Source organism: Podarcis vaucheri (assembly GCF_965113315.1).
Source record: "Podarcis vaucheri genome assembly, chromosome: 17".
Lineage (NCBI taxonomy): Eukaryota > Metazoa > Chordata > Lepidosauria > Squamata > Lacertidae > Podarcis > Podarcis vaucheri.
Genome location: NC_138755.1, coordinates 15,422,634 through 15,444,168, shown reverse-complemented (window position 1 = coordinate 15,444,168; position 21,535 = coordinate 15,422,634). Strand labels below are relative to the sequence as shown.

The 21,535-nt window shown below is 44.7% G+C and overlaps 2 protein-coding genes across 2 annotated transcripts in view; one reads left to right on the top strand and one right to left on the bottom strand.

Moving 5' to 3' along the window:
* DENND4C (DENN domain containing 4C) overlaps positions 1-13,407 on the top strand; it is an 84,212-nt gene extending 70,805 nt beyond the window's left edge. The window contains exons 26-33 of the mRNA XM_082204516.1: positions 472-647; positions 1,188-1,367; positions 3,834-4,029; positions 5,319-5,564; positions 6,454-6,571; positions 7,888-8,041; positions 8,958-9,022; positions 9,485-13,407. Of these exons, the coding sequence (XP_082060642.1) occupies positions 472-647; positions 1,188-1,367; positions 3,834-4,029; positions 5,319-5,564; positions 6,454-6,571; positions 7,888-8,041; positions 8,958-9,022; positions 9,485-9,621 (1,272 nt within the window). The 3' untranslated portion in view covers positions 9,622-13,407. The remainder of the gene's footprint in view (positions 1-471; positions 648-1,187; positions 1,368-3,833; positions 4,030-5,318; positions 5,565-6,453; positions 6,572-7,887; positions 8,042-8,957; positions 9,023-9,484) is intronic.
* Positions 13,408-13,635: 228 nt separating this feature from the next.
* Positions 13,636-20,571, bottom strand: RPS6 (ribosomal protein S6). The gene is made up of 6 exons (XM_082205220.1): positions 20,452-20,571; positions 19,513-19,644; positions 17,310-17,520; positions 15,845-15,991; positions 14,505-14,662; positions 13,636-13,785 (listed from the first exon to the last, which is right to left on the bottom strand). The coding sequence occupies exons 1-6, from the start codon at positions 20,455-20,457 to the stop codon at positions 13,690-13,692; spliced, it is 750 nt and encodes a 249-aa protein (XP_082061346.1). The 5' UTR covers positions 20,458-20,571; the 3' UTR covers positions 13,636-13,689.
* Positions 20,572-21,535: the final 964 nt, after the last annotated feature.

Here is a 21,535-nt window from a genome sequence, read left to right as displayed (position 1 = left end):
TTCACTTTGAAGTTACGTGATGACTTGAAATGCCTTTCGTTCTTCAGATTCAGCCTAAACGGAATCCATTGCCTTTTCAGACGCAGCCTGTATATAGTCCGTCCACACACAAATGCTCAAAGGATCACGGTCGAGGCAATTGCATACCCCTTGTGCAATAACACTTAACAAAATATGTCATGAGAATAAGGATTATTGATCTACTGAGATGTGTTAATTAGGAGAAGCTTTGAAGGAACTTTAAAAAAACCCAAGGGCTCTGAGTTCTAAATATTTGTAAGCGGATTTCCACTTTCATAACGGGATTCTGCTTCCTCTTGTTCTCCCTGTAAGCTGACCTTGTACTCTCAGAATCTGCTCCAGAAGTCCCATTATGCAAATGATTGTCTGTTCTGTTCACACGTACAGCCTCTGATACATAAAACCCATAACGATTGTAATTAGTTGTTGTTGTTGTTGTTGTTTTGTTAGGTCTTAATGTCAAGTTGTTCTCAGTGTCGTGTATGTGGAGCTCTAGTTTACGACGAAGAAATCATGGCGGGATGGACAGCGGATGACTCTAATCTGAATACTACATGCCCATTTTGCAAAAGCACTTTCTTACCTCTTCTTAATGTGGAATTTAAAGACCTGCGTGGTCTTGCAAGGTTGGTTCATTTGCCGCTGCGTAAATCCTTAAAGGCCTTTAAGTGCTGCGTAGATATTTCCATATGCAGCTTGTGGCAAATTTAAATGGTAGCTGTTGGGATAAGGGACATTCCTTCACTTCCTTTGACACCTGAACCGTCCTTTGGCTATATTTCTGGCTTCTCTTTCTCTTTTCTTTTTGCATAGCAAAGTAAGTGTGTGCAGGTTTTTTCTTTCATTTAAAACAATTTTATTGCCTGAGAATCTTTTACACGATAATGAAATAATAATAATAATAATTTTTATTTATACCCCACCCTCCCCAGCCAAGGCGGCTAACAAGCAATAATAAAAATAATTAGTGGGTGGCTCTCATTTATTTATTTTATTTTTATTTAAAACTAAAATGTAATGTCTATATCAATTTCTAGTCTATAACAGTTAATTGCTGGAGCCAATTGTGAATTCTGACTGCAGTTAATGTACCCCCAAAATAGGACATTTTTGCATTCCAACCTTTTTCGTTCGCTTTGGTTTTTTTGCTCTCGTTTCATTATTAGCTTGCTTTTGAAACCGAGTACCTCTGGCGATAGTTTGCACAGCAGCAACATTCCATTAACCACGGATTCTCTGGAGCCAAAGGCTGTTTCAAGCCCCGCTACTGATCTGATCAGTTTTGCCGAATCTTCAGATATGAACCAGACCATCGCTGAAGAAAACAGCACCGCAGCAAAGCAAAGGTACCAAAAGAGAGAAAGGCAGAGCAGATCTTAGTTTCTGGGGGAATTCATGCGGCCTTTGCTTTGCTTTGAAGCTTTGTTTCAAAAAATGTTTGGAAGAACAGTGTGTACTCAAATCTAGTGTACAATCTGGTGGTAATGAAGAGATCCGTGTTTGTTAAGTGCAGAGACCAAGGCAAGTATACCTGAAGGAGCGTCTCCACCCCCATTGTTCCGCTTGGACACTGAGGTCCAGCTCCGAGGGTCTTCCGGCGGTTCCCTCCCTGCAAGAAGTGAGGTTGCAGGGAACCAGGCAGAGGGCCTTCTCAGTGGTGGCACCCACTTCCTGTCAGATGTCAAGGAGATCCACAATATTCCAATATACCTGAAGGAGCGTCTCCACCCCCATCGTTCAGCTTGGACACTGAGGTCCAGCTCCGAGGGCCTTCTGCTGGTTCCCTCCCTGCAAGAAGTGAGGTTGCAGGGAACCAGGCAGAGGGCCTTCTCGGTAGTGGCACCCGCCCTGTGGAACGCCCTCCCATTAGATGTCAAGGAAATAAACAACCAGCCGACTTTTAGAAGACATCTGAAGGCAGCCCTATTTGGGGAGGTTTAAAATATTTGGTGTTTTATTGTGTTTTTAATACCCTGTTGGAAGCTGCCCAGAGAGGCTAGGGAGGCCTGGCTGGATGGACGGGGATCTAAGTAATAAATTATTACAGTGGTACCTCTGGTTGCAAACGGGATCCTGTTCGCAACATGAGCAGAACGCAACCCACCTCTGCGCGTGCTGCGATTTGCTGCTTCTGTGCATGCACGTGACGTCATTATGAGCGTCTGCGCATGCACGAGTGGCAAAACCCAGAAGTAACCCTTTCCAGTACTTCCGGGTCGCCGCGGGACACAACCTGAAAGGATTTAACCTGAAGCAAACGCAACAAGAGGCATGACTGTATATTATTATTATATCAGTGTGAGCAGACTGCTGCAATCTGCTGGCTTCATTTACGGTAGAATGAGATGAGTCCAAATGCCCTTTACGAAATTGCAGTGGCAGTAGACAAAAGGTTTAGTTCCTTCCTTCCAGTAGCCTTCCTGAGTTTTCCCCAAAGGCCTCTGCTAAGGAAGGTTTTCCATGGTTTCCTTCTGTGCCATCACGCATCCCGTTCCAAGAAGGGTTTCTCGGAGGCTGGGTGGGGAAGTAATCTTCCACCTGGACACTTCTGCAGATGGAATACTTATCAAAGCGCTCTGTGCATTGAAGTCTGACAGAAATCCTTCCCTCTAATAGCAAACTCAGCCTGTAGCCCAAACTGGTTGACCAAGAGATGAGAGGGAGGTATCAGCATTCTTGTGGCGATCCCAGGGTTTGCAGAAGTACAAAGAAGTGTCTCCATTCCCTGGATTAGCATTGCCAAATTTAAAATTATATTATGAAGCAGAATGTTTAATTTGGGTAAGAGATTGGCTTCGATTGGAAAAACTAATATATTGGATCTTGAAAGTTTTAATAATAGATACGGATGGCATGCATATCTTAATTATGAGAAAGTAAAAGTCAATAAAGAATTTACAAGTTATATATTAAGAGGTGCATTATATAAAGTTTGGAACAAATATAGATTACATCTGGAACCACAGACACCTTGGTGAATATCACCGCTGGAGGCATATGCTATCAGAAAAAGATACAGTGGTACCTCGGGTTAAGTACTTAATTCGTTCCGGAGGTCCATTCTTAACCTGAAACAGTTCTTAACCTGAAACACCACTTTAGCTAATGGGGCCTCCTGCTGCTGCCACGCCGCCGGAGCCCAATTTCTGTTCTTATCCTGAAGCAAAGTACTTAACCTGAAGCACTATTTCTGGGTTAGCGGAGTCTGTAACCTGAAGCGTATGTAACCTGAAGCGTATGTAACCTGAAGCGTATGTAACCCGAGGTACCACTGTACACTAATATGCCTAGATTAAAATGTGAAGTACTGGATGGAAGAAAAATTAGTAAGGAAAGATAGTAAGAATATATAGATGATTTGAGAAGATTGTAGAATGCAAAGATTATTGTAAATTGTATAATGTGGAGGAAATTGAGTGGGGGAGGAAGGAAGTGGGAGGAAGGAGAAAAGAATAATACAATGGATTGAGGAAATGTAAATGTATGGGGGGATGGGGAAGAAATGGTGTTGGATTTGGTACATCTGTATTGTAATATGTGAAAACCAATTAAAAAAAGAAGTGGTGTCTCCCTCCCCAGGAGAAAAAACCGACCTAGCAATGACCAAATGCTGAGGGTGGGATTCACCTAATGGGCGGTGCTTGCTGAAGGACTTCTGCCTGCACCATGGGGCTTACCCCCTTCTTCTCCCCATTGTGTGCCCTCCCCCAAATTGGATGGGGGGTTTGGGGGAGAACACAGGGAGAGGGGGTGCATGCACCTAGGAAACTTCCATCGTAGCGTGACGTTGAATTCCACCCTTTCGTTTTAAGCACTGGCGTCGCAGGAGTTGGCGACAGGGACCTCAACCCCTCCAGGCCCTCTGCTACAAGCAACGCCTCGCAACGAGGAGGTTCTCTGACTCGGAGCCATAGCGTTGGTGGTCCGCTGCAAAATATTGATCTCTTGCAAAGGCCGGCTCATGGCATCTCAACCGTCAGCCTTCCCAACAGCTTGCAAGAGGCTGTGGTAAGTCCTCGGCAATAACTGCTTGTCAAGCTGATTTGTTGGTAGCGAGTGACTGTGCTTTGAGATCCTTTGCTAGCTACAGAGTGTCTTGAACATTAGCATTCTCGTTTGGGTGGGGGGAAGAGATTCTCCAGGGGCTTTTATCTTGTGTACAGAAAACGCGGGTGGCGCTGTGGGTTAAACCACTGAGCCTCTTGGGCTTGCCGATCAGAAGGTCGGCAGTTCAAATCCCTGCGACGGGGTGAGCTCCTGTTGCTTGGTCCCTGCTCCTACCAACCTAGCAGTTTGAAAGCACACCAGTTCACGTAGATAAATAGGTACCGCTGCAGAAGGAATGGCATTTCCATGCGCTGCTCTGGTTCGCCAGAAGTGGCTTAGTCATGTTGGCCACATGACCCGGAAGCTGTACGCTGGCTCCCTCGGCCAGTAAAGCGAGATGAGCGCCAAAACCCCAGAGTCGGCCACGACTGGACCTAATGGTCAGGGGTCCCTTTACCTTTACAGTAAACCAGTAAGGGGTGAAGAGGTGCTGGGAAACTTTTTTTTCCTTGTATAGTTTGTTTTAATCCCTGTCGCAATGCAAACATTCTAAATGTTCTAATGGTGATGTGTTTTAGCAACCTTTGTTATAAAGAAAGCTGTGGAACTGTAGCAGTGTGTCATTTTTAGACTCAAGTTTGCATTACTGCAAACCTACCCAGCCTGGTGCCCTTCAACTGTTTTGGATTACAACTCCCTTCAGCCCCAGTCAGGATGGTTCAATAACAGAATCATCGCGTTGTAAGGGACCCCTAAGGGCTATCTAGTCCAACCCCTTGCAATACAGGAATCTCAGCTAGAGCATCTATGGCAGGTGACCATCCAACCTCTGCTTAAAAAGCTCCAAGGAAGGAGAGTCCACCTCTCGTGGGGGACCATTCTACTGTCAAACTGCTCTTTAGTCGGAATCTCCTTAACTTGAAGCCATGGGTTCGAGTCCTACCCTCCAGAGCAGGAGACAACAAGCTTAGTCCCTCTTCCATGTTACACCCCTTGAGATATTTGAAGATGGCTCTCATATCTCCTCTCACTCTCCTCTTTTCCAAGCTAAACACCCCAGTTCCCTCAACTATTCTTCCTAAGTCTTCGTTTCCAGACCCTCGATCATCTTGGTTGCATTAAGGGAGGCTGCATTATTTTGTGCAACTTGCTCTTGAGTAATGTGGCTCAGGTACACCTCAAGGTGTTTCATTGGCGAGAGAAGCCATCCAGCATCATTTGCGGATGAATGATTGTTGAATGTTTTTCAGGATCCCTTAGCCAAAAGGGCCAATCCTTTACCTGTGTCCGTCCCGTATTTGAGCCCCTTGGTACTAAGGAAAGAGCTGGAATCTTTGTTGGAGAACGAGGGAGAACAAGTGATCCACACCTCCACGTTCATCAATCAACACCCCATCATTTTCTGGAACCTGGTGTGGTATTTCCGACGCCTGGACCTCCCAAGCAACTTGCCAGGACTCATTCTAACATCAGAGCACTGCAATGAAGGCGTGCAGGTGAGTTCTGCACAGCTACTTCCAACACGGCAGGTGCACCTGGCGATGTTTGTTTTGTTTTGCCCTTGCAAACCTTAAAAGAGGGTAACCTGTTGGTTGGTTTTGCCTTGGTATCCTGCCTCCATTTGCCTTGGGGACAGAAACAAATACTGACAATATTGGATAGAGGCTAGTCATCTATTGCAGGTGTTCAAAGTCTGTTGGGGGAGTGCATATTAGTGCATGCTGCTGATAGAAAGGACGACCCCTAAAAAGCAATTGTTCTATTTCAAAATATAGTGGGGGAGATAGATAGTTAAAGTGCAACTCAGACAAAGTTAGGCACATGGCCCATTGGTTTCGTCGGAACAATGGTAAATTCTTCAGTAGAAAAATCACTGGGATTTAAAGTGCTCAACTTTGGAGAGAATAAGCAGAGTTAGAAAACATCTTGATCATTTAGGAAATAGCTTGGGTGTGTCGGAGAGAAGATTGTGATTTGCTTGGGGAATGTGTTTAGAAGATGTGAACAGACCATGTAGAAAATCGGCTTCAGCTATGGAGTACATAAATAAGGCATTTATGTTTAGAAATGCAATTACTTAAGATGGCGACTTGTTTCTGTCGGGACACTGTGTTTTTTTCGTGAATGTTCGTAAGCCGATGGCTTTTTCAAAACCAGCTCTGTAAACAGATCAATATTGTGGCTATGATGCAAATCCTTTCCTGTTTCTGAAATTGGCTTTGTTTAAAGGGGAGGAGGCCATGTGCTCTAGACAAATGTTCCTTCGCTAGAGAACTCCGCCAGCAAAGGGTGAAATTAGCATTGTGCACCCGCCATTGCAAAACTGCTGGCAAGAGAGCTCAGTCTGTGGCAAAGTGATAAGAAAGCGTGTTTCCTCTCTTTTAGCTTCCTCTGTCAAATTTGTCTCAAGACAGCAAGCTAGTGTTTATCCAACTTCTGTGGGACAATATCAATCTTCACCAAGAGCCCGGGGAACCTCTGTACCTATCTTGGAGAAACTTCAGTGAGTAAAAGTGTACATTTCAAAACGTGTTTTGAGAATAATACTCTTCACCTGTGCTCAGCGGTCATCGATATTTGCCCATCTTTTCCAAAATGACTGCCCCTGTTCCTTGATGGGTCAGCACTCGGACCAAGTACCGGCAGCCTTGGTGGACGAAAAGCTTGGATACAACTGCTTGGAGGCTAGTTGCTAGTAAAATCTACTAATGCAATAGGCCAGTGGTTTTCAACCAGTGCCTTGAATGATGGTCTGGGGTGCTGCAGGCAACACTGGCCTCTGTCCCTCTTTCCTTCCTCCCATGCCCTCTCATGTCTCTGCCTCCCAAAGGCTTGCATAGCTGTTATTGCAGCAGTCCTGGCTACAAGCTCCACAGGCAAATGGTGCCTCTGAGAGGCACCTCTCTTTGGGGTGGGGTCTGGGGCAGCTCAGAGACCAGGGACAGCAGCAGCAGCTGCCTGGAGGACTCCCAAGGAGAAGGGAGAGGAGGCTGGGGGAACATTCCACAAGGGAAGGTGTTCAAAAAAGGGTGAGGCTGCTAGCTCTGCAGGAAAGGGGTGACATAACTCCTGGTATGCCCCGCAGAGGACCTTAAGGTCCTTGAATAATCATAGCTTAGAGGTCCCGGGCCCTAAGGAAGTTAATTATCCTCCGCCAGGGCCTTCTCAGTGATGGCTCCGACCTGGTGGAATGCTCTGTCCCATGAGACCAGGGCCCTTCAGGATTTAACCGCCTTCCGCAGGGCCTGTAAGACAGAACTATTCTGCCTGGCTTTCAACTTGAACTTAGCCTGATCTTTTATTCCCCTTCCTTCCCTTCCATTTTTATGAAGATTACCCGCTCTGGGATCCCACAGCTTATTCTCCCCTGGTCTCCATGCTGTCCTAAATAGGACTAATTTAGCCAGCTAGCCCTGGTGATCATCTAATATTTACTGGATGGATTGCATGCACAGAAGTGGTCCCTCCAGTTGCGGAAACCTCGGGACCTGACCGGAGCTCCGGAACAGATCCTGTCTGCAAGCAGATACCACTCTATTTCCTATCAGGGACCTTCTATGTGCAGCTGTAATCCCTAGCCTGAAAGCTGCTTCTCCTTTCCTCTTCCAGTTGCCAAAACTTCCTCCTCTCTCCTCCTTTGCCCTGTATTTCTTCCTTCTTTCTCATTCTTTTCTTTCTCCCGTCTTCTCCTTTCTAGTCTCTTCCTTTCCTCTACCTCTGCCTTTCCTCCCTGTTGCATGTAGTTTTCTTTACTTACATTTAGTGATGGCTTTTCACCTTTCTTAGTCATAATTTGTTGATTCCCCCCCGCCCTTCTAGATTCTACAGAAAAGAAACCTTCTGCAGTTTCAGAAGAGCAGCAAGCAACAATCGCTTTAGCTGAGAACATCAAACTGAGTATTCAGCACAATGATGTTGTGAAACCCATCAATCTTCTCGTGCAGAAAACTAAGCAAGATAGGAAACGACAAAGGTAAAAGGGAAATGCCACTGACTCCACAAAAATATGGGGATGAAAAGTAGTGGCGGTTATCAAAGTTCCTTGCATACTGTGCATAGGAGCATTCAGCTATCTGTGGGGGGAGTTAACCTGCATTAAGGTGCATGCACAGTTGCTTCTACGGGAATCAATGGAGACAAAGATCACTGCAGAGGCAGCAAATATGCATGCAGAAGTAAATACCGTATTTTTCGCCCTATAGGACACACTTTTTCCCATCCAAAAATGAAGGGGAAATGTGTGTCCTATGGGGCGAATGCAGGCTTTCGCTGAAGCCTGGAGAGCAAGAGGGGGCTCGCTCTCCAGACTTCAGGAAGCTATCCGCAAGCCGTGGTAGAGCTGCGCGACTTCACGCAGCTCTCCCACGGCTTGTGGAGAGCTGCCTGTTCTGGGGGATGGGTCGGGGGAAGCTCGGGCTTCCCCTGCCCCACGCCTGGGAGGGAAATTTTTTTCCCCTTTATTACCCCCCCCCAAAAAAAAACTAGGTGCGCCCTATGGGCCGAAAAATACAGTATATCAATATGGAAGTTTGGTGTAAAATTTTACTGTTCTGCTCTTGCTAAGAGGCAACTATATAATGAAAGGTCACACTGACATCTAGAGCCTTTCGAGAACACCTTCCTTGTGATCTGCATTACCCAGAAAGCAGCTGACGAGTGTTGGATCTCTTAAGACAATGCAGATGGGGCTGCCGTTAATGAACAGTAAAGCCCTTTTTCCTCAGGAAAACTTGTGACTGTTTGACCTGAGAAACACACTCAAAGCGACATTTTTCACCTGTGAGAACTCTAGTTCCATGTAAGGTAGTGTAACTTACCAGGCAGCATGTGGCTGGAATAGGCTAAAGGGAAGGCTGAACTTGTCTAATTTCTAAACATGCATTTTACAGGAGCTTTTACAGAGAAATTCTTTTCCTGTCCCTGGTCTCACTTGGGAGAGAGAATATTGACATAGGTAAGACACGTAAGCATGTGTGTGTGTTTTATGAATGGTATTGGGTGTCATTATTCTTGTAACCAGAAACTAACTCTTCAAATACGTTTTTTAAATTATCAGTTCACCTGGAAAAGCAAAGCATAGCTAATCTTTTAATATTGTTTCTTCTAACTTGTAATAATTGCTATACACCTTAAAAACAAGATTTAGCTTTTCTGGAATGTTGTACCTTACATTTGAAAGGCTTAATGGATGAATCAGAATGGACAGTGCATTCATATTTTGTGTGTTTGAAGACCGGCAACTCAAAAAGGCCCAGGCATTCTATCTTTACCTAAGAGAATCTCTTTCCATTTCCATTGTGAATGGCTTTCTGCTGCATGGAAAGAGATGTTTTGCAGAGTGCTGAAAAGCTTTAGCAAAAGGTCAGTACAACTTCTCCGTCTCCCTTGACCGAAGCTCTGCTTTCGTTCTTTGCAGAGGCCTTTGACAATGAGTACAGAGCTGCCTACAAAAGCCTTCCAGCCGAGGTGCTTGAAAAGATGCAGAAGATCGACGCCCCGCCCAGTGTCAGCGTTGAGTGGTGCAGGAAATACTTTGGGGCGCCTGTCATATAAACTCCGCAAAGACGATGCCATGTAGCAGCTCCACAGAGAGCAGAGGAAAGGGACAAAATGATGAATGTGTTGATTTGGATTCAGCTATAGCTGTTGGCGTCCAATTCAAGAATACATGTAGCACTCTCTTCTGTGACAGTCCGATGTCTATACCAGCCCCAAGAATTAAGTGCAAATACGCTAGTGCAAAGTCATTGGCTTTTGAATTGACAGTTTAACCTTCCTGTGCGTCATGTTTAGAACGACAACCGAGACTGGTGTTTTAATTGGTGTCTTGCTTTTTAAAACTTGAAATGTTGGAATGTTTTATTTGTCTTCTAGCCCAAGAGCACACTGGTTTCTTTGTGAATGGATCCATCAGTTTAAAAGAGAGATCTCTACTTGCTGCATGTATATGTACATTTTGTACATTTTGAATTGTAATTCTTTTCCCTTGGGTCAAAAGACCAAACTGTAGCTTTAGTTTAAATGCCCATCTTCTTCTTGGAAAACAATCACTGTCTTGGACTGTAGCAAGAATATAGCTATTGTGGCTATTGTAAAGCATAGTATTTTTCTCATTTTTATAGATTAACTACTTTAAATAATTCTCAAACTGTACATACAATGTTCTCCCCACAATGATGGGTTCCTACCCTGAGTGGCTTTGAAGGCAGTTGCCTCTCTATAAAGGAAAGTGGGAGTAAATGAATCTAGGGTACATATATGGGTGGGGAAAATTGACCACATATACCTGTCTTAGCATTTGTGTAAAAGAAAGTATATAATATGTATTTTGGGGCAAAGCTTGAAGCTGTCAGGTGCCTCATTCCTTGCTCATCTTTTTAACCTGTGGGACATTTTCTTTGCACTGTCCAATTTAAATACTTCTATATTAAAATGTATTTATACTCACACACTTGAACATATATGTTTACCAGGAGTGTAAAGGCTAATTTTTAATCTTAACTTTTTAAATATCTCTGGTTAATCCAGTTTGTTGCAGAGAGAGGGGGAGAATGCTTGCATTCACAGCTGTCTTTTGACGGTCGCATGGATGTTTTCTGAAACATTTAATGACAGTTAAGAGATGACTATCCTCCTCCTCTTCACTTCAGATGATGTCATGGTATCTGAGCATCTGCATTAACTACTTTTATGAAGCAAGTCCATTAAGAGGGATTGTGGATGATGACAAAAAAGTACACACATATTCTTGATCCTGCGGGTTTTCTGCCCCTTGTAATCTTTCATACTGCACTAGCGCTAAGCTAGAACAGAGCATGGCAGGATTGTGACTATTCCAGTATAACAGCAAGAATTTTGCACTTGTCAGAATAGTTTGGCACTTTAGACTAGATTCTCTCTTAGTGTTCACACTAAACCACATTTCAAAATATATTGCTGGAAATGTTTTAAATGTGAAAGCCATCCCTTGAAAGAGCACAGTAGGCAGAGAGTGTCTCCCTTATACTTTTCCTCCCCCCCTGCCACCACTATTTTTCTGAAATTGCGGGGGACTAGTATATTAAGGTTGCTTGTAGGATGTCTGTTTTAGCCCCCCCCCCCTTGTCCCTTTCTCAAATACAATGCATTTTTTCATTTACAAATGATTATTATAAATAAAAAACCTTACGAAACACCTTTTATGGTATGTTCATATTTCCATTGTAAATTAATGTTATGTATGAAAGATTGCACTTGGAACCTTTCTTGTTTTGTTTCTGCAGGCTGTTTCTTACCATTTCAGTTTTGCCGTTTCTGAATTACATCTTACTGCAAATCAGCAGGAACAATTTGGGCTATTGATACTATGCAGGAAAAAAAATGGCATTTTAGCTAGTGGTAATTCTTTTGCTGTAACAAATAGCATTTAGGGTAAAGCAAGTCACATTTTAAAAACCTTTCGCTGTGTTTGAACTGTTGGCATTGCACTTCTGTTTTAATGCAGAACAGAGGATAAGCACCAAAGACTTAAGTTCTTGCATTATTACTCCAGCAAATTTGAGAAACCTAATTTCCTGAAAGCAGATGTTGGAGTGAAGGCAGCATAGACTCTTCCCATGTGGTCGAGCTGCTAATGTTACTCTAGCTAACCAGTGCAGTAACACAAATGCTAGCTTCAATTTAGTGCATTTAATGCCGTATTTTGGACCCATATTAAAGCTGCCATCTGCTTTTTAAAAAGTGCCATCGTTTTCCTTTCAACTGTCCGTAAATTCTGGGACTGTGTGGTATAGTTCTCTATAAATTTTATTTCATTGGGGGCTAATTTGGTCTAAGCGAGTTTTTTTAATGCAAGCTATTAATTTGGTTTCTGATAACATGTTAATCACGAGTGCACTTTAGAAAACAATCAAAGCAGCTGACAAAGAGGTAAAGACCAATAACATGGTTGCTTAGGGAAAGAGAACTATGTATGGCAGCTTGAGTAATAAGGTAGTAGAAAGGTAGCAAGGCTTTTGAAGAATTTATATCACTTACTGGCTGATCCTATGCAAGTTCACTGAGAAGTCCCATAGAGTTCAATGAAATTTACACCCCAAATAAGTTTGCCTAAGGAAAGCTAGTGCTACGTGTACAGTTTGGCTCTATGAAACATACATATTAACCATGCATAACTTTAACATGAAGTTAAATTTTAAGGGGGCAAATGTCTTGGAAGTAAATGTCTCAGCAGCTTATACATCATTACTGGGAGTTAATGGTAGCAAATTAATTATAGTGCAAGCGTCATGAAACCCCTGTTCAGTTAAAGTCTTTTATAGAATAATGAAAACTAACAGAATAACCACAAAGTTTAGTTGTTTTTATATCCATTTTCCCCATCCATTATTTTTTTAAAAAAGATGTATTTAGGTATGGAAATAGATGAACAGTTAGGACTTCAGGCATATTACTCATAGGGCTAGTTATTTGTGCTGACCAAACCAAGTAAAATGCTACGTATGCAGTATAAAATTAGGTCCTCTCTCTGTTAAACTAATACAGGATGTTTCTAAAACACTAAAAGCTTACACCTGGTTTGGGGAATTAAATCAAAGCAAGCCAGCCTGCAATTTTAACTTTTGGGTAGTTTTAAGCTCCTTTTTATTCCAGCGCAAAAGCTGTGAGATGTAAAAAGATACCATGCTTTTCCCCAACCTGTGGCAGCGTAGAAACTAAAAATTACTTAGCTACATGTGAAAACCCTTTTAAGCTCCTTTCTATATTCTGGCGGTGACCAGCATAGGTGTGTCCAGTTGCCTTGTAATTGCGGACACATGGGGTCTGGAAAAGAGAAGAAGGGGAGCAGGGGGTCTTTATATGTGCTCTGCCGATGCACAGAGGGGCCAGGAATAAGAACCCTGCATGAAGGGGTCACCGGCTGCATCCAACTTTTATAGTGTTTTAGAGCATTCCCTACATTAAACTAGGAGAGGAGTTTGCTACAGTTCTGTTCCTCTTCTGCCACATTGACTGCACTGCATGTTAGGGGGTTGGGAAACAGACCTTAAAACACCTAGAATCCTGCGGAGTACAAGTATAAAAAGGGATTGTTTTGTCTTTAACATTAAAAGTGACATTGCTTTGAGGTCAAATTTTATATTTTCATGATAAAGGTGGGAAGGTTTCAATTACTAATACAATCATGTACTGGTTTCAGAATTTGAATGTCATCAATTCACTGTGCTTTGAGCTACCTGGTATCTTAATATTTTTGTTAATAGGTTTGTTTCTTATTGATTCTTTTGCATAGGTACCCTGGGTGATTTAGAAACCACTTGTTAAATGTTATATCAAAAATAAAAGTGTACAAATGTCTGATACTAGTCTCTTGCACTTCTTTTGTTCTTAAGCAATGTTTTTCAAAGGCTCCAAAGCAGGAGAGCGGTCAGTGGCTTCTAGTTCCAAGGCTCTGCCACAAGAAAGGCAGACAACCATAGAGAAAGACAGCAAACCAAGTGCCACACCCATCGATTAATGTGGCAACAGAATATTAACATTAAACTTTAAATGGGCATTTGTCTCTTTTTAAAAAAATAACGTGAACAGTTCCATCTCACCATAAAAGTTTTATTTAATGTTTTCAGGAACACAGTTCCTCATTTACTTCTGGCTTGATTCTGATTTAGATGTGGAGGCTCTCAGAGAAGAAAGTCTACGCCTCTTGGCTATTTGCTCTTGTCGTTTTTCCTTTGCCTCCTTAAAAAAAAAGAGGGGAGAAGGTACCACGCATCAGTACAAAACAGTGTTTCTGCGACAAAAAGATGATGGGTATGATGCCTCATACCCTTCCATCTCTGTTACCACAGTTCTCATCTTTGCATCTTCCAAGATAGAGGTCAGTTACCAACTATGCCAATATCATACTGCTAGGTATGTTCAAAATGTAGGGGTGGGGAACCTCAGACTCTGCGATTCTCAGCCTTTCCCATTTGGCCCCTGGACTGTCCAAAGAAGAGACTCCCTTCTCCGGCCAATACTGGCCCTGCTTTTCACCCTTCATGAATGGGTTTGCCTTAACTCTGACAATGCCCCCTGCTTACCTGGATGAAGGGATAGAGGGTGGGTGTGTTTGTAAGAAACTAGCTTTCTGTAGGCTGGCATCCGTCTCACATACAAGAAAGCTAGTTTCTTACAAGCAGACACAAACCCTCTATCCTCCCATCCAGGTAAGAAGGAGGGAGGCATTATCATCCTTCCACCCAAGCTTCTCACCCTGCCCACCACTGAGATGTGGCCGCTGCAAGGCTGCCCAGAAAGGAATCCATGCATGGGCTGAAAGAAGTTTCTCACCCCTGGTTTAAATCAGCCCGTAATTAACATGTTGTGCTTAATGGGTGTAATCAAAAATAAATGCCAAATGTGCCTTGAGGATGGGGTGGACTCAGAATCCAGAAGCTGCACAGAACTAAGTATACCTTCATTCTTTTAGCCAGAAGCTTGGCGTATTCTGCAGCTTCGTCCTTGTTCTTTTGGGTACGCTGCTTCTTCAGAGCAATACGCCTGCGCTTGTGTTGCAGGACCCTGGGAGTCACCAAGCGCTGAATCTTGGGTGCTTTGGTCCTGGGCTTCTTGCCTAAGAACAGACACAAGCACAATCAACAGGGCAGCTGCTGTCAAGTCCAGAGCAAAGAATCTACAATTGTGGTTCAGCTCGTTTCTCTACCACTGGAACTAAAACACGTATAAGGCTACAGACTTGAAGAAGACATTCTGCATTTATTCTGCCCTGGTAATGGGCAAGGAAAAGCTGTAATCAGTTTGCACCTGCCCTCAAGAACACACATTTCCATCTGCACTGTGATAAAATACCTATAACTTCACCTAAAATACCTATAACACACGGAATGTACTGGGCAACGCACATCCTGTTTTACTAATCCCACCTACCCTTGAAGCTCAAAGGGGCAGAGGGGCTCAGATGTCCCAACACATCTGAAAACAATGCGGGATGGATGGAACATATGGGTGAGACTGCCCCCTTCACAAACACATTTGACAGGCATGTGCAAATGATCTGCATGCAAATTAATGTATGCACATACAGCTCCTCCACACTACCAAGGAGGGAGAAAGGACATCTCCTGGCTGGGCCAGCATCCCCCTAACGAGGAGTAGATTTACACATGTATGTTGAGCCACATGTAGAACTTGTTCTAATATGATCTAAATGGGCAGCTGGTGGAGTCGCCATATACCATTATCAAAACGCTGTGGCTGAAATGGTCTGTTGACTGGACAGAAGTCTGAAAGCTAAGCAGATTGGTAAATGCCCACCTAGTTCCAATCCCCCCACCCTGCCTGGTTACATTTCTGTGAAAATTCCAAGTCCGACAGGAATGACACTATAGCACCTGAATACACAGCCAATCACTAGATCACTAGTTTTGCCTAGTAGACCCGCTGCAACAAAAATACTGTATTTTTCCATGCATTAGACAAGGTCTTTTGACTCAAAAATCGTGTCAAAAAACTGGGGTCATCCAATACACAGATAGTGGCATGAGGGGGTGGCGCACCCACCCGTGCGCCGGTTGCCTGGAGCACAACTTGCCCCAATGCCACTGTGCGTGGGAAACAATCTATGGAGTGTTTCCTACCCACGGCTGCGTGGGGGAAGAAGCTCAACAACTTTGGGCCACCTCCCCTTAGTTTTCTGAAAACAAAGTCCCCCAAATAAGGGGGGGGGTCTTATACATGGGGGCGTCTTATAGACGGAAAAGTACGGTAACCAAAACGTTATCTTCATTCCCCTTACCTTCCTTGTTCAATGGCTTTCTCACAACATACTGACGGACGTCATCTTCTTTGGAGAGGTTGAACAGCTTTCGGATCCTGCTAGCCCTCTTGGGACCAAGTCGGCGAGGCACAGTGGTGTCAGTCAGTCCAGGAATATCTTTCTCACCTGAAGTTGCCAGGCCAGAAAGATTATTCTTAGCAAGCGCTAGACTCAGAAGCCAAGCTCCCTGCCCCACACACCTGAGACTCTGGCCTCCTATCCCTTTCAAATTCAAGTATCTCAAGATAATGCATGCAAAAACTTGAGCCACCCAGTCCTCATTAACTTCTGCTCTCTAGAACAGGCAATACTATGTATAGAATTTCCTACTGCCTAGTTTCCTCTCCCTTAATTCACTGGTAGCAGCAACATCAAAATTTTCCATTCAGACCCAAGATCTGAGAACAGCCAATACTCAGCTAAAAGCTGAGTATTTCCTAAAACCCCAACATCTAATAGTGTAATCAGAGATTCAAAGATAGTTCTGAAACACTTATGACACCTTGAATTCTGCTCAGAGGGTAATCAAGCCTGAAAATTTATTCCTGGTGCTTGTTCAGAAAGGCTGCTGCACCGATTACAGCTGCTAAACAGCTACCAAGAGCAATTTCAGAAAAAAAGTATTATTGGTGGCAACCTTAAGGTTAGGCACAGATGAATCAGGCAATGAAGGCACATTTGAAACCTAGACGGAGCTGGGGATAAATGTTGCTGGTCACAACCTAGGAGCTCTAGACCTTGCTCCAGGATAAGTGCAAAAGTGAGCTTTTTGGACACACTTTGCCATCAAAGCTATAAATCTGTTGGAAATGTAATACGCCAGACCCGTAGCAGTTCACAGTCCAGAGCAAAGTTATCTGCCACTTTTCCCTTTGCTATCTTCACTATGGTAGAATCTAGACACATCTGAAAGCCGGTCGAAAATGTTTTTTAAAAAAGTTTTTTAAAAATACATTGCATTTTCCAAAAGGCTCGCCATCACCATCAAGTGTCACTTAAAACATTTTATTTGTAGCTGTATAGCCGAGCCCTATGTTAAAAAAATTAGATTGTATGCTCCTCAGGCAAGGACCTGTAAAATGCAACACTTGTCCTACATAAAACAACAACAGTAAAAACAGATCCAGATTCCTAGATAAACCCAGGATAGCCCCTTAAAGGGCAGAGCACAGTACAGGCAGTCCCGTTTATGTGTGTGACCGTATATACATGCTGAATCTGGAAGTGACTCAGAAACACCATAAAGACTTCACTAAAAGGGTGGGACGGGGTGTTTGCAGGCTTTTTTGACGGGTTTCAATTATATGTGATTTCACCGATGCATACAGTGCCTCAGAATGTAACCCCTGTGTAAATTCCTACTGGTAGGGCAGGAGTTTTTGAGCCTGCAATGTACAGCCCTATTTGCTGGTCATTACTATGTGTGTGGGGGGGGAACCCTTACCTTTCTTTACAATGACCAAATTCAAAACGCTTAAATTGGCATCAACAATGCAACCCCGAACAGATTTGCGCTTCCTTTCTCCAGTCCTTCTAGGGCGGTAACATGAGTGGCCCTTGCTGAGAAGCAGGCGGACACGTCCGTGAGTCAGGACCCCCTGCTTCATGGGGAAGCCTTGCTTGTCATTGCCACCGCTGATGCGGACAACGTATCCCTGAAACAAAGACAAAGAGCTTAGACCTGTCTCTCAAGGGGGAACAATTTAAGAGCGTTAGTTCAATTTCTCATTCTTCTCTCCGTATACAGGTAACAGATGCCGCTAGATATAAACTCAATTGCACTGGCAGAAAGAACATTGCCTTTCTTCATTTTCAGCATCAACAACTAGACCTGCTGAGATTGCCTGGCTTGACCAATATTGTAACCATGCTCCAGAACGTCTACAATGCTACCATATTATGCCTATTGATCATGCTTCCTTAGCAATATTGTGGAATCTGTCTTGAATGTAGAGGAAATGCCAAGTCTAGCGATTTAAGGCAAATTCACTTTATTTATGATGCGCAGTCTACTGTTTTCACATGGAATGTCTTTCCTATAAGGGCCAACATGTGACGATCTCCCAGTGCATCATGTCCTGCCCAGGCATTTAATCAGATCGCTTAATTCCATTTCTAATACATGGACATGAAGCCTACAAACACAAGGGTGTTAACAAAACAGACACTGTTTTGATCTGTTTGATTTCCACTAAAATTGAATCCCACTAACATAACCTCCCAACTTTTGGGGCAAATGGGTGTACACATGCTCCCCACAGATGCTTCAATACTAAGATTGCTATGCATAAAGGAAAATTGCTGTTGGATTCCCTGCTCCGCAGAAGTCAATTAAGTTAGCACACTTGAGCAGAAGTGAATTTACTCTCAAAGTCAGACTCATTAAGTGCATTTACTGACAATTTTCATGCTGTATCACATCACCACACCTCTCCCTAAGCCACTTTCCCTGGTAGCGTTCTGAACTCCAACCCACCATCGCTTTGCTAACTTAAGTATTTTCCAGACTCCCTTCCAACTCACCACCAACACACAGGTGAGAATGCAGGTTTTTGCATGCAGCTGCGCGCAAGGAGTTTGCTACTGCATGCAGAGATCTGTGGACAGGAGTAGCAATGCCACCACTAAACTCTGAGCTCACTCTTTCTCAGACTGATGGGTAAACACAGATGCAGTCACAACCATGCACCCAAATCCTTTTGGGTAAGGCCCATGCCTTCAGTGGTAGTAGTAGCTTTGCATTCATTCAAAGGCTCCCAGATTCAATCCCTGAGATCTGAAGGTAGCCTAGGAACAATTTATTCCCAACTACTGAAACAACCTCTCAGGAATAATTAGATGGGCCCAAAGTGTAACTTAGTAACTCCCAGAGTTCTCATTTAATATGAATCCATGAGGGCCTCTGGACAAGACACCAGACAATAAGGTTGTCACCTGTCCTGTATAACGCAGGCTACATCCTGTATTGAGAGTTTTGTCCTGTATTTCAGGTCCCCTCTCTCTGCCAAATTAGGGATCCTCTCCAACTGCATGTGGTTGAAAGGGTGTGTATTTCAGCTCCGGGTAGCCCAGCACACTTTTACAAATTCATGTGTATGTCTTTGGGCAACAGATTCCAGGGGAACCATCCTGTTAGGCTGCAATAGATTGCAATGGATTGATAGGAAGTCACTTCAGCACATGGGTTTTGTTTTTTTTAAAAAAAAATCACCCTCCCAACTCCCACCCTGTCCTGTATTTTGCCAGAACAAAGGTGGCAACCTTACCAACCACCCACTCAAATGGAAATGCTCCAACCATTGCGACTTTTCCCAGTGGGGGAGTTATTCCAGTCCCCTGACCCTTTTGAATGCCCCTTTCTTTACCGACTGGCCCTAGCCGCCGCCTGGATTAGAAATGCCAAGAGCTTTTGTCTACACTGCCTTGAGGAAGAACCGAAGAGCAGCCTTCCTGGATCAGGCCAGATGACCACCTGGCTCAGCGGCACTGTGTTCTCACAGCGGCCAGGGGAACGTGCAGGCAGACCCCGAGCACAGCAGCACACAGAACCTGGCATTTGGCAAGAACCAAAGTGGCAAGCCACAGACCCTAAATTTTCTCATCCCCATTTTGCACACATGCAACAAGCCTTATGAAGCCAGCCTCACCTTCCACTCCTCGCCAAGAGCATCCGCAGAGACTTCCGTGGTCATGCGCTTCTCGTAGAAGGTGCGCAGCTTGCGCTCATCATCCACTTCGATGAGTTTCTGGCAGCCGGTGGCTGGGAAGGAGATGTTCAGCTGCAGGGAGGAGAGAAGCCACACTCGGGTTTGCAAAGGGGCTCAAGGGGTTCCCCAGGGCGGCATTGAGCCCTGTCGTCCTCCACAAGGACTAAAAACGCTTCCTCCTTTACCAGTGACGGCCAAACTTGGACCTCCAGCAGTTTTGGGACTACAATTCCCATCATCCCTGACCACTGGTCCTGTTAGCTAGGGATGATAGGAATTGTAGTCCCAAAACTGCTGGAGGGCCAAGCTTGGCCACCACTGCTCTAGATCAGGCATGGCCAACCTTGGCCCTTCAGCTGTTTTTGGACTACAACTCCCATCACCCTTAGCCAGCAAGGCCAGAGCTCAAGGATGATGGGAGTTGTAGTCCAACATCTGGGGACCCACAGGTTGAGAACCACTGCTCCACGAGGACGATAAACGCTGCCTCCTTTATCAGTGGCGGCCAAACTCCCACCATCCCTAGATAACAGGATCTTTGGTTAGGGATGATGGGACTTGTAGTCCCAAAAACCACTAGAGGGCCAAGCTTGGCCACCACTGCTAAGCGCTCAAGACGCACGGGTTGGGGGGGTCTGAAGGGTTAACAGTAATTCCCGCGAGATGACACACCGCGCGAGAGCTCCTCTCCGAAGCGGGGACGGGAGGCCAGGGCCGCCGCGCCGCTTCCCCGCATCGGCCTCCATCCGCCGACGGGGCCGCGCTCCCTTGACGGCCGCCTGCCCCGCCGCCTCCCGCCGGGGACCCTCGACCTGCCGAGGCCTCTATTTCCCGGGAGTGGATGCGTTTTTCGCCCCCTCCGCGCCCCACAACACCTACCTTCATGGCGCCGGCACAGCTCGCCTCGGGTCCGCCACGGGAAAGAGGACGCGCTTCCGCTCGGCCGGAAGTCACAGAGGCTGCCGAGCGGGATCTCGCGAGAGTTCAGAAGGGCCCGCCCCCTCTGGGCTCAGCGGGAGCTCCTGAGCGAGCCGATAGAGATAGGGAAAAGGGTAGAGTGGGCAGCTGCTGTGGTCTTGCGCATAAAATTTTCATTCAGAGGAAGGAATGGAGAAATAGAGGAGATTTGGACTGCTGCATATTCTGAATGGGAATTGATGGGAACCACAGCATTCCCTCCAACGTTTCTCTGATGAAAATAGGGACGCCCTATTCCATAATAATAATAATTGTAACCCCTCATCTGACTGCATTGCCTTCCAACATATTGGCTTCCAACATATATAAAAACATAATAAAACATTTTTTTAAAATTCCTTCTACAGGGCTGCCTTCAAATATCTTCTAAAGGTTGTATAGTTACTTATCTCTCTGGCTCATGGGTTGCATAACTCCATATCCTGCAACATTTCTCTGATGAAATTAGGGACATCCTATTCCATCACCATCATCACATTTGTACTCCTCTCCCCATCTGACTGCATTGCTCCAGCCACTCTGAGTGGCTTCCAACATATATAAAAATATAATAAAACTTTTGAAAACTTCCCTATACAGGGCTGCCCTCAAGATGTCTTCTAATTCTCTGATGAAATTAAAGGTAAAGGTGAAGGACCCCTGACCGTTATGTCCAGTCACAGACCACTCTGGGGTTGTGGTGCTCATCTCGCTTTACTGGCCGAGGGAGCCGACGTTTGTCCACAGAAAGTTTTTCCTGGTCATGTGGCCAGTATGACTCAGCCGCTTCTGGCAAAACCAAAGCAGCGCATGGAAACACCGTTTACCTTCCCGCCGGAGTGGTACCTATTTATCTACTTGCACTTTGACGTGCTTTCAAACTGCTAGGTTGGCAGGAACAGGGACCGAGCAACGGGAGCTCACCCTCTCACTCGCGAGGATTTGAACGGCTGACCTTCTGATTGGCAAGCCCAAGAGGTTCAGTGATTTAACCCACAGTGCCACC